General features: G+C 43.0%; 1 protein-coding gene across 1 annotated transcript in view; it reads right to left on the reverse strand.

Annotated features, from left to right (window-relative positions):
- The window catches only part of PLB1 (phospholipase B1), a 160715-nt gene that overhangs the window by 17705 nt on the left and 130770 nt on the right, over nucleotides 1-12240 (reverse strand). Inside the window, 4 exon segments of the mRNA XM_042438249.1 lie at nucleotides 6798-6879; nucleotides 8582-8676; nucleotides 9642-9707; nucleotides 10485-10565. Coding sequence (XP_042294183.1) covers nucleotides 6798-6879; nucleotides 8582-8676; nucleotides 9642-9707; nucleotides 10485-10565 — 324 coding nt within the window.

Here is a 12240-nt window from a genome sequence, read left to right on the forward strand (position 1 = left end):
CTCCTCTCCTGCTCCCATCTTTTTTTTCATAGTTTTAAAACATTAAAAGATAGTTCTGGATAAGCTCTGAGGGAGAGCAGTTAGTAAAAATGATAAAAGGGGAAAAAATAGGACTTGAAAGTAGTTTTTAAGTTTTGGTTAGGATTATGTATATGAGTAATATATGTTTGCAAAAGTTATGTATGTTAAAAATTAATAAAATATATAATAAAAAATGTGTAACTCCCCTCGTTTTTTTCGCTCAGAATAAATGCTCACCAGCAGAAAGTAGCTAGATCCAACCCTGTATTTCCTAAATTATGAGTGTGTTTGTAACAATTTAAATAGGCAGAATGGCTGTATGCTTTGCGGCTGGAAGTTAAGCTCCTTGGTCACCCAACCTCATTCTAGTAAACGTGAGTCCCTTGAAGGCATGTTAAGGGAATGTTTAATCATGACTAACCCCGCCAACCCCTACATCTGTGACATTCCAATGCAAGTTCTTCCCAGTTTAGAATACCGCTCAAAGCTTATATCACCAATCTTTTACCATGTTATTCCAACGTGCTATGGGCCGCTCGGCAGGGCTCCTCTCGAGAAATGAAGCAATCCACTGCCACGAAACTTAGGTCTGGTTTCCCATCTGTAATTTACCATACATACAATTGTTCAGTTTCCATCAGAAGATTTTTAATCCCTTGTTTAGCATGTTTATTGTGCTCCTGAGGGCGGAGCCCAGGCCGAACATATTGTCTCCCAGAGGTAGTTGTGTGATTAGTCTGTATCAAACCAAACCACCTCAGCAACCCTTAGTTCAGTAGAAACTGTTTTGGCATAACATATGAACATCATGGTCAAAGATCTGTAGGGCTAATGATGCACTTCTTTTTTTCAGTTTCAATGCTCTTAGATTGAGAGGACACTATAAACCAACCAACAAGTCTTTCCAATTGTGATTTATGACAAATGGTTACATTTATTGTGGCATAAAGCAGCAACCAGTAGTATCAATCTCCAAATCTCCTAGTCCCTTTCTATATACTGGTGCCTTCAATTTTGCAATCTTAAGGGAGGACACAGTGACTCTGATGCACTGATTGAAAGTCGCCTAACTTCCAAAGAAGCTATTTTATTTCAAGTCAAGCAAATCAGCCTTTGCTGTGTAGAACATTCCTATGTACTGTGAGTTTTAACATACAGGAGCCTTGAACGGAGAAGAGCATGAATCATTATTGCGGAAATTGGAATTTGAAGGCATTATCACTGAAAAAATTAGAATATTGAGTTGATGCCTTCTCCCTTCCCTTCCTTTCCCTTCCCTTCCCCTTCTTTTACCTTGTGTCAGCTTGTTCCATATGTCTAATTTTTACACCTATAGCTAGCATGGCTAGATGTATAAATAGAGACTAATTACACACAAGTGACAAATTCCCCCATAATACTGGTTCCGTGTCCAAGGATGTAGCAGGGGGGCCAGGGATAGGACTTGCCCACCATAAGAAATTCTTCCCAACTGAAATTTTCCTTCAGTCCTGAAATTTCAAAGCATTGTAGAGAGAGAGATACTAAAAATTATTTCTCTACCTAAACTCTTAATACTTGCTTATCCTCTTACAAACACACACCTGCTGTGTTCACATTCCATTGAAACTTTGCCCTGGTTCTTTTCTTTGGAAGCTAAAGTATATGTCTAAATGTTTCAAGCATGTTTTAAGGTAATGCATGAAAAAATCATTTGTGACATTAGAATGTCGTGGAGGATAATGCCTTTCCCCAACCCCACTGTTACCCAAGAAAAGGGGGTGGATGGGACTGGAGGGGTCTCAGGGGTCTCCCATTAAGTTTGGGTGAGAGGATGGTAACTTTAGGGATATTTGCACTATTATTCCAGTATTCACTGAGTAGGACTTCCCAAATTTTAGGGGAATGAAGAATTTTATTAAGAAACATGCAAGAGTGCATTAAACGCATGAAATAAGTCAAACAAACACAGCATTGAGAGCTAACTGAAATGGAAATAGGGAAATTTGGGATACAAAGTTTCAGGAGTGTAAGGGGTGTGTGTGATAAGTAACTGTCTGAAAGTGGCCCTCAGCTACTGGCGTGCAACACACTCTACTGGCCGAAGCACAGACTGGGGACTACCCGCTCTACTGCCCATACCATGTGTGCATGCCTGGGTGCCAGCCTGTGCAGCACAAGGAAACTATGTTTTTGGGACCAATATCATATCTAAGATCACTATCCTCACAGATGTTTGCTATACTTCCATGTTACCAAAACATTCTTCCCAAACCAACTCCATATGGGATTCCAGACTGGTTGATGGCTTTTTAACCTTAGAGTTACAAAACAATATTGGATTAGGACAACTCCAGGTGCTCACAGCGGATCCAGGACCCACCAGTTGTGTGGAACACAAGGCAGTGGGGTAGTAGAAGCCACGTGGGTTCACTCCTCTGCACTTAGCTGCCCCAATGTAGACTTCCTCTCACAACAAGAAGGCAAAGGAAATGCAAAATGCCCTGTGGGAACAAGGAATTATTGTACACCATACTTAACTTTCATAGCGCATTACCCCACATTTCTGTGTACTTTTCTCATGGGAAATCCACCGGTATTCCAAAGGTCACTGGAAAACTCTACAGAACCATGCTGGCTCCAGATATTGAATTGAAAATATCAAGACCCAAATAAACAATGTGGGGTCGTGCTTCAAGGTGTTTTTACTAACAACCCACCTCTGTCCCTGTCACTGATGTGCTGCCTCAATCTTCTTTGCATTCTAGAAACTAGGGCCCAGTTTCTCCATTCATGTATGTTGAGGAATCCTTAATCTGGTACAGAAGAATTTGATACCTATATTATCAACTGGCATGTGGAAAAAGTCTTAATGCTGGAAATATGGTCTTCTATCCCTCTACTTGTTTGTCTGTTTTTCAAAAATTCCATACATGCTGGCAGTGCAAAAAGTTATAAACTTGACACAATTCTCACCAGTTACATCTTACCCAGCTAAAGGAATCATGCAAGCTATGATGGCTGCAGGTAACAAATAGTGAACGCTGTTTAGTGGCATGATGGTGTTTCGGAAAAACGGTTGTATAACAACAGCCAAAGTCCTCCCGTTGGGCATAGCGACCGCTGTGGATCAGCATGGCAGTTCTATCCTGTTTTGGAGTGGGAATACAACAACTAAGTAGTTCAATATTAATCTGGAGTTTCTAGAAATTCTAGAAGTGATAAACAAAGGAGACTAAGAACATGGCAGGAGTGTGACAAGATCTGTTTTTTCTAGTTGGGTGCTGCCCAGATTGTAGTACTAAGATTCTCATAATCCCTAGTCAAGCCCATCCAATGTCCTGTTGGCTTGGGTGCTGAGAGTTGCACTCCAATACTTTGGGAGGGCACTAGGTTGGGGAAGACTGGACAAGAAACATTGTAGCTATCTTATGGCATAGGATTAGGAAGTCATACTGTCTAAACTCTATCATTTTCTCTCATGCAGTAATATCTGGTTACGTGCCTCACAGGGCCACTGTAAGGGTAATGTAGAAAATGGAAAATTGGTGCTTCTAGACAAAACTTTTACTGTGCGTTCAGTGGCCTCATTCTCAAAATTTACAGGTGACCAACAACATGGTGTGCATCTACACTGTAGAAATTTCTACACTGTAGAAATACACTGCATCTACACACTTAGAAATTCTAACACTGTAGAAATCACTGTCTGACACCACTTTAACTCTGGCTCCATCCTACAGAACTTGGAATTTTTAGTTTTGTGATAGACAGACTTTTGGCAGAGAAGACTAAAGACCTTGCAAAACTACAAATCCCAGGATTCCTTAGGAGGAAGTTAACCACTCTTAAAGTGGTGTCAAACTGCATTATTACTAGAGTGTAGATGGACATTATGAGACAAGGAAATTGGAAGTATAATCCATGGCAATCCGAATGCAGTCAGGGGCTTCACGTTATTGCGTGATAGACTACCACATGCAGTTTCGGGCAATGGCAAGCTATATTTTGGGCAATGGGAAGTCGTCTGAACGCAGTTCAAATAATGTAAATTTGCTGGAACTAGCGAATTCACGTGAATGCGTTCTGGCCCCACTTTCTTTTTATTCAAATAAGAGAAATTCCTCCCGTGTGATTAAACTCGTCGATGTCTGTGTTTCCCACCTCTTATTTTCTCTCTCTTTTCTTACCAATATAGTCTCTTAAGGAGGAAAAGGCAGAGTTGCTGCCCTAGTCTTTTAACTGGTAGCAAGTGCAACCTTTCACCATAAGCTGCTTCACTAGGTCCTTAAAATATTGTGACTACATGTGACTAAATTTATTATATCTAATTATTTCTCAGATTTCTGTAGTACTTCCACAAGGCTCCCAAAGAGAGTTACAATAAAATCATTAAACCATTTATTTTAAAAATGTAAAATCATAGCACTATCATGTAAACAATCAATAAAAATAAGCTAACAACTACAATCATTTCCAGTACTACTTAGTTGCAATTATTTCCAGCTATAATAAGTATCCAGAATGACAATGCCTTCCAGAAGAGAGTTCTCTTTATCTCTGGTAAAAATGGAAAGAGAAGTTGCACAGCTAGGATTTGAATAACTGAGGCTCCAATATCAAGAAGGCTTCTTGATAGTTTTCCACTGGCAGCATAAAAACAGAGAAACACAAAAGTATAAATAAATATATGGTGATGGCTATGAGGGGATGATAAAAAAAAGGGTAACAAAAACTCATATGTTTTGGTACAATTTGCAGGCCACAGTTAGATCTATGTGGGAAAGATAAGGCATCCCCTAACCATACTCTCACTCTTGGTGATCATCAGCAAATTCAAGCCTGAATTCAGGTGCTGTTGTTAACATTTAAAGCCTCAATGGCTTAGGTTCTCATACATTGAGGATGTGCTTCTCTATAGATAGTGGTCCCTCCACATTTGCTGAGGTTAGGATGAAGGAACCCTGTGAATTGGAAAACCTAAATAAAAAAAACACTGTTCTTTGTACCTAAGAGACCCCCCTCAGGAATTCCCAGGTCCTTCAGTTCAATTCTGTGGTCAACCTTTGCCAGAGGTTGAGCACAGAATCATGCTGGAGGACTACAAATGCCTAGAGAGGTGTGTTTCTCTCTAAAAGTATCTAGGTTCTTCAGCACAACTCTATGATACTTCTGGCAGAGTCATGCTGGAGGACCAAGAGATTCCTAGAGAGAACATATTAATTTGAAACTGCAAATAATTAAAATGAAATCTTCCAGGATACTGTAACTCCACCAGTCCAGTCAGCTTGTAAGAGACAGCATTTTGTGGCCGCAAGAGATATTCAGTCCTCGAATTCTTTGATTCCACCCTACCTTGACACATTAGGGTTTGTTTCCTAATATGTAGGGTTGCCAGAAGTCAGGACCTCCAACTGGGACAAATGTAGGACAAATGTAGGACAAAATTTTCAGAGGAGGACACATTTGAAAAAATGGAGGCCGCTCAAAATTGATGGTTTTTAAAAAAACATTTCATATAAATGCATGTTTCTTAGGCATGATAAAAATGGAGGACATTTGGCATTATTCCTAACAGATGGCAAGAAATGTGCTTCCCTTTCTGGCCAAAAACCAGAGAGAGGAACAGTGAAGAAGCAGAGGAGGAGAAGCGGAGAAGAAGAAAAGGAAGAAGAAGATGAATGAGAGGAGGGGTAAAAGGAGGAGGAGGAGAGAGGAAGTAGAGGAGAAAAAGGGAAAAAGGGAAGGATGAGGTGGAAAGAAGTGAGAAGAAGAGGAGGAAGAAGAAGAGGAAAAAGGATGAGAAGAAGAGGAAAAAGGAGGAAGAAGAGAGGAGAGAAAGAAGTAAAGGCCTTTCCCCTCCTTGAAGCCTCCCTGGCCAGCGAGGAAGCTTCAAGGCAGAGAGGAAGGGTCTCCCCTCGGGGATAGACCCTTCCTCCTTGCTTGAAAGCTCCAGGGGGGGGGGGGGGGGGGGGGGGGGGGGGGGGGGGGGGGGGGGGGGGGGGGGGGGTGGGGGGGGGGGGGGGGGGGGGGGGGGGGTGGGGGGGGGGGGGGGGGGGGGGGGGGGGGGGGGGGGGGGGGGGGGGGGGGGGGGGGGGGGGGGGGGGGGGGGGGGGGGGGGGGGGGGGGGGGGGGGGGGGGGGGGGGGGGGGGGGGGGGGGGGGGGGGGGGGGGGGGGGGGGGGGGGGGGGGGGGGGGGGGGGGGGGGGGGGGGGGGGGGGGGGGGGGGGGGGGGGGGGGGGGGTGGCCATCGAGAAGCTTCAAGCAGGAGGAAGGGGTCTCCGCCGAGGCGAGACCCCTTCGTCCGCTGCCCTTGAAGCCTCTGTGGCCGGCGGGAAAGCGGCAAGGGAGGGGGAAAGGGACTTGCCGAGGCGAGACCCGTTCCCTGGCCCGCTCCCCAGGCCGCCTCCTCCCTGGCCGGCGGGGAGTGCGGAGGAGGCCAAGCAGGGAACGAGCCTTGCTGAGGCGAGGCTCTTTTCCCTGCCTGGCGTCGGTGGGGGTGGGGGGTCCCGGGGGCGGAGCCAAACCGGGGCAGGACCGTGTGGCCACACCCCAAACCGGGAAAGTGCCGCCCCCAGGCGGGATATGGCAACCCTACTAATATGGAAACTACAAAGTCTGTGGTGGAAACCTTGTAGTTTCCCTGAGTTGGCTGATAAAGACATTTCATGTATGGATGGCATTGTTTTGGGTTACATAAAATTCTGTAACTGAGAATGAGTTTACTATTATTGTAGTTATTATTCTAGAAGGGATGCAGAGAGATCTTGAAATGAATAAGATTAAATTTACTTTACCTGAAAATCTCTGTTTATCCTTTGAATTTCTTGTAGTTCTGGGGAGTTTTCTGGAATGTTTAGAATACAGGGACAAAGGCTCCTGAAAAAGAGCAATTATGAAATAAGTGCTTATTCAAGATGGCTTTGATTTCAAACAACCTGGAAAAAAAAGTAATGTACCATGTCCAGGGATGTAGCCAGGATTTTGGAAAGGGGGGGTGGGGTCCAGACTAAGTGCCACCATTATAATGGGGCTTTGGCATGGTGGTGCAGCAGTACATGCCATTCAATGTATCTAATGGAAGGGGGGGGTCTGGACCCCCCCTTGACTATATCCCTGCCATGTCCCTCTTAGCATCTGCTTCTATGGTCTTGTGATGATTAGGGAACCATAGGATACATAAAGCCCCCCCCCCCCCCTTTCCCTCCATAGCCTAAGAACAGGCTACACAGAAGAAAGTGTCAAAATATAAAGTACTGTATTGTCATGTGCCTTGCAAGCCTCTCTCACACATACATGGGACTTTAATTGTTATCTGCTGGTCACTTTGTTGTTGTATGCCTTCAAGTCATTTCCATCTTATGGAGACCATCAGGCAAATTTATCATAGGGTTTTCTGAGGCTGAGAGTGTACTACTTGCCCAAGATCACCCAGTGAGTTTCTATGGCTGAGCAAGGATTCAGAACCTGGTTTCCAGAGTCCAATGCTCTAACAACTACACCACACTGGCTTCTGCTGCTTCTACTACTGAATGGTTAGCATTTGCACTCAAAGGAGGCTTCCAATTTTACTACTGTGTGATAAGATTTTTGTCAGGTTTCTGGATCTAGAACAGCCTTCTCTAATCTGTTGTTGCCTGCCAAATGTTTTGGGCTTCATCTCCCATGAACCCTCACCAATAGACATGTTAGCTGGGACTGATAACAACTGCAATCTGAAACATATATAAAGATTGGGAAAGTCTTGTCCAGGAGTATAATCCTTATTTAGGATGCAAGACACAATGAGGCTCCAGACAAGCCCTTCCAAAAGGGACAGGGTGACTGATATCTTGGGCTTTAGAGTTCTAAACTATGGAGTTTATCAGACAAGGCAAATTGGAAGTATAATCCAATGGCAATCCTAACGCAATCATGGGGTTTAATGTTATTGTGTGATAGACTACCACACGCAATTTTGGGCAATGGGAAGCTATTTTTGGGCAATGGGAAGTCAGTTCGAATGCAATTCGAATTCACATAAACTCGCTGAACTAGCGAATTCACATGAATGCGTTCTGGCCCCACTTTCTTTTCATTAGAAATTAAGAGAAATTCCTCTCATGTGATAAACTCCCCAGTCTATCTTGAAAATTGGTGAAGATGCTTCTAGTGAGAAAGGATGTGACATGCTTACTGTTAGAAAGAAATAAGCAATATATTTGCTATTAGAAATCTAGGACTTCAGTTAATGTGTTTTACCTAAAGTAAAAGGCCCAGCATCATTCTGACTTTGTGGATTGCACTGTATTCTGTTATTTATATCTGGGTAGAAAACAAGGAGCCCACAGCTACTCCTTCTTAAATAGCTGCAATTCTAATGGAAATCAATCAAGGCTGCTCCCATGTGAGTAAAGGAAACACAGAACCCAATATCCTCATTATAATTAGAGCATCTGCTGCCTCACAGCTACCAGGTCCAATAACATCTGACAGGGCACAGGTTTGTAAGCCCTTTGTGGCTGCCTTATGAATAACAAAGATATAGATTAGCCCTAAAAATAGCATTCAGTACAGATTGCTATGCGATCTGCTCACTTACGCCCCTGAAAGAACACATCCGGATGCTTCTCTTTCTATCTGACGCAGTCCAACGAGTTCCATTATCTCCACCATATTGACAAAGGCCCGAGGGAGCTGCAGGAATTACGGTAACCAGGTATATTGATACACAGAGCATGAAGCAGTTGAATAACAACACAGAGAAGTTAAACAGAGATCAGGATAACCAGTCTCCCTATGCAATAAATAGGCAGAGAACTGTAGAGAAGACATTGCTAAGCCTGTACATACAGTATTAAACTATAGCTAAAAATGAGCCAGTATGTTTATGGCTAGATGGAACGTTCTTTGTTCAGTAATTATTCATACTGAGCAAAGAAAGACACTTTGCTTTGGAGATTATCAGATGGGAGCAAAGTGGATTGCTTCCATCCTTAACCTGTGGTATTCGCGTGATTGGGGGGAAGATTATCACATCCCTGCACACTTATCCTGTTCTTCTCCTGTCCCTAAAGAGTAATGGACCTGTCATTTGGTATTAACAGAAACTCCCGTTAATACCAAATGGCAGGTCCATTACTTTTTATGGATGGAAGAGTAATGGGATAAGCAAGCGGGGTTGTAATAATTTCCCCCCTGATTGCACAAATACCATGGGTTAAGGACAGGAGCAATCCGCTCTGCTCCTCTGTGTGATAATCTTTCAGAAGCCTCTAGCACTAAACTCCCTACCAGGAGACTTTTGCCTATAGATTTTCAAAGCTAACATGCCCAAACAGAACTACAGGAATGCACCAGTGAGAAGGTTTAGGTTCTTGAGATGAAAGCGTCTTCCTGCTCAGAGGAAATTAATGGAAGATCTCTAAACTGTTTTGAAATCAAGAAATGTCAGTCATGACTCACATGTTGTCACTTTCCCTATATTTCTTGGTCACTAGTTTTTAAGGTCATTGGAATACCCTTCAAGTATAGCTGTATCAATGCCAGCCATCTCAAAGAAGACTTGAATGAAACATGATCATGGAAACTCTGCATGAGGTGAGAAATATGTAAGTGTGACTGCCATGAACTCAGCCTTCTACAGTATCTTAAAACCTTACCTCCTTGTAAAAGATATCAAGAGTGTCCTGGAGGTGTTCTACATACTTTCCCACTGAATAGGTTTCCTGCAGAAAACACAACATCAGTTTATCTAGAAAGATCCATAGAATTGCTTAACTTGCAAGCAAACTATAAAAGACTGGGGACATAATTAATATTCTGAAGATCTGATAAATTTCAAAGAGAAGCTGTAAGCATGGGTTACAATTATCATTAGAGGCCTGATATTATAGGCCCAGTGGAATTTCTTTCCCAAATTTATCCTGCACAAAAAGGGGGGGGGAAGTAGGAGGCAGGAAAGAACCACATGACCAATGTAGGGGAGAACCACATGACCAATTCTGAACAGTTTGCATAGTGCAAAACAAAACAAACAATACACTAAATTCACCAAATTCATCAGATTTAAAGGGCAGATCAAGCTGAACATTCCCTGGAAGCCAGGATGACTAAACTGAGGCTGTCATATTTTGCCACATCATGAGAAGGCATGAATCACTAGAAAAGACAATGATGTTAGAAAAGGTGGAAGGCACTAGAAAGAAAGAGAGACCACATGGCAGACGGATGGACTTAATCAGAGAGGCCATGGACCTGAGCTTGGAGGACCTGAGTAGAGCAGTGAGGGACACGAAAACTTGGAGATGTTTCATCCAAAGGATTGCCATGGGTTGAGGTTGCCTCGAGGGCAGTTATCACAACAACAACAAGGGATAAACTTACTTGACTAAAATAAAAATTGATTAATGTGATTTAAGTGGATTTTGAATTGACTGAAAATGAAAGAAAAATAACTCCTATTACTTTCAAACCAAACCGGCTACACTTTTCAGCTCACCTACCTTGTTTAAGCAATACTGACACAGATCATTGCCCCCAATCAAAATGGTGACTAACTTCCAGTCCTCCTTATAGTTGATGTCCTAGTGAGAACAAAAGAGATAGAGTCTCATATTATAGCTGTCTAGAGATGCTTGGAAGAGCCAACAGAGAATAATGAGTGATATGGTCAAATGGGCTTTCATTGGGAGGGGGAGGCATGGGGCATTGATTCTGCTCTATGCAACTGCAGGGATTTTTCTCAGCTGAGCAGTTGGCAGAAGCTCCTGGAGACAATCCGTGGAGTTGCAGAATGTTAGGAAGAAGCACTCATACACTTAAGTCATCTCCATGGAAAGTGGCCATGAGAGTGGATTTCCAAGCTCAGATTTCTCAAGTCAAACATATGGTGACTGCAGTCAAATGTTGCACTCGTTGCTTGAAATGCCCTCGTGTCTGCTCTTTTTGTGACAGCCTTTGAAAAGACAGGCAAGCATTCCTTGATGAAAAGAGTGAATTAGAATTTGAGCTAATCTTGTTCTATTATCATTGCCATAGAGAGAGAACAGCAACCATCAGAAATCCCTTCCCCTGCAACACATATTACTTTCCTCAACCCCTTAAATTTTCCCCCAACACAACCCTCATGTGTTTTGGTTTAATTAAAATGCCACACCAGTTGCTTCAACTTCCACTTATCCACCCCCATGCCCACAACCACCAAATGACAGCCATGAGACAATCCAGTGTCTGCACATACAATAGTTGTAGCTCAATTAATTTTACATAATAGAGCTTGATGATGGAATTGGTGGAATTGCAGGAATCTGTGTGGTAGGATTTATAAGTCAGTGAGTGAGGGAGAAAAAAATGCAGGGCTCTGGATACATCAAAATAAAGTAAAATCTGAGAAAAATGACACATGGGCTGTGATGGGATAAGCAGTGAAATGGAAAGCTCTGTGCTGTTTGTGGTGGAAATAAACAGGCTGTAATCAAAAGTCTTTCATTTGAGAATCAGGCTGGTTTTTGGGTTCAGGGTTTATTTTACCAAAAGAGAGGGGGAAGATGTCAGGGTTTATTTTAGCTTCCCCATCATGCCTGCCCCCCCAGCAATACTAACAGCTTCTCATTTGAAGGGAAAGGTTGACAGCTGTTCTGGAGCTTGATCATATAAGCCGCTCTACAGGGTTCCGTTACATTGGAGGCTTCATTTCCAAATGGATTTGGGAAACAGGAGTTGTAGCCTGTTTGCACAAGAATACAGTGAAACCAAGCTAGACAGAAAATTCTTATGTGACACATTAATGCCAATCCTGAATACTGTATATGGATTTGCTGAGAATTCTTGCCAGCTCCCAGCTCATTACCAGGAATCTTGAAAATAATAGGGGATGCCCAGCAGAGTAGAGGCTTTTCAGTTCTCTGTGTCTCCTTTTTTTAAAAAAAGTCCCAAGATAGGTGACTTAGCTGTGCTTAGCTAAGACCAGCAGCTGCTAAAACTATGTCATTGCCAGCCAACAATAGGGGCTGCTCTGAGCTGTAACTGAGTGGAAAACATTCTGTAACATGCTGTACAAAGAAAGGAATGGATGGCAGCTATTTTTAGAGCGGCAAGTTTACATAACAAGCATCGGTGAATCTGTCCTAAAGAAACCAAAGGCCTGGGAATCACTAACAGAGCTGGATCCTTTCTTTTTCATTAATAGGATTTGTTTTCCTAGCCTGCCATTTCACATTTACTTCAAAGGATAGCCCAGGGTATTCAATCAACATCATT

The sequence above is a fragment of the Sceloporus undulatus genome, chromosome 1 (assembly GCF_019175285.1).
Source record: "Sceloporus undulatus isolate JIND9_A2432 ecotype Alabama chromosome 1, SceUnd_v1.1, whole genome shotgun sequence".
Classification (NCBI taxonomy): domain Eukaryota; kingdom Metazoa; phylum Chordata; class Lepidosauria; order Squamata; family Phrynosomatidae; genus Sceloporus; species Sceloporus undulatus.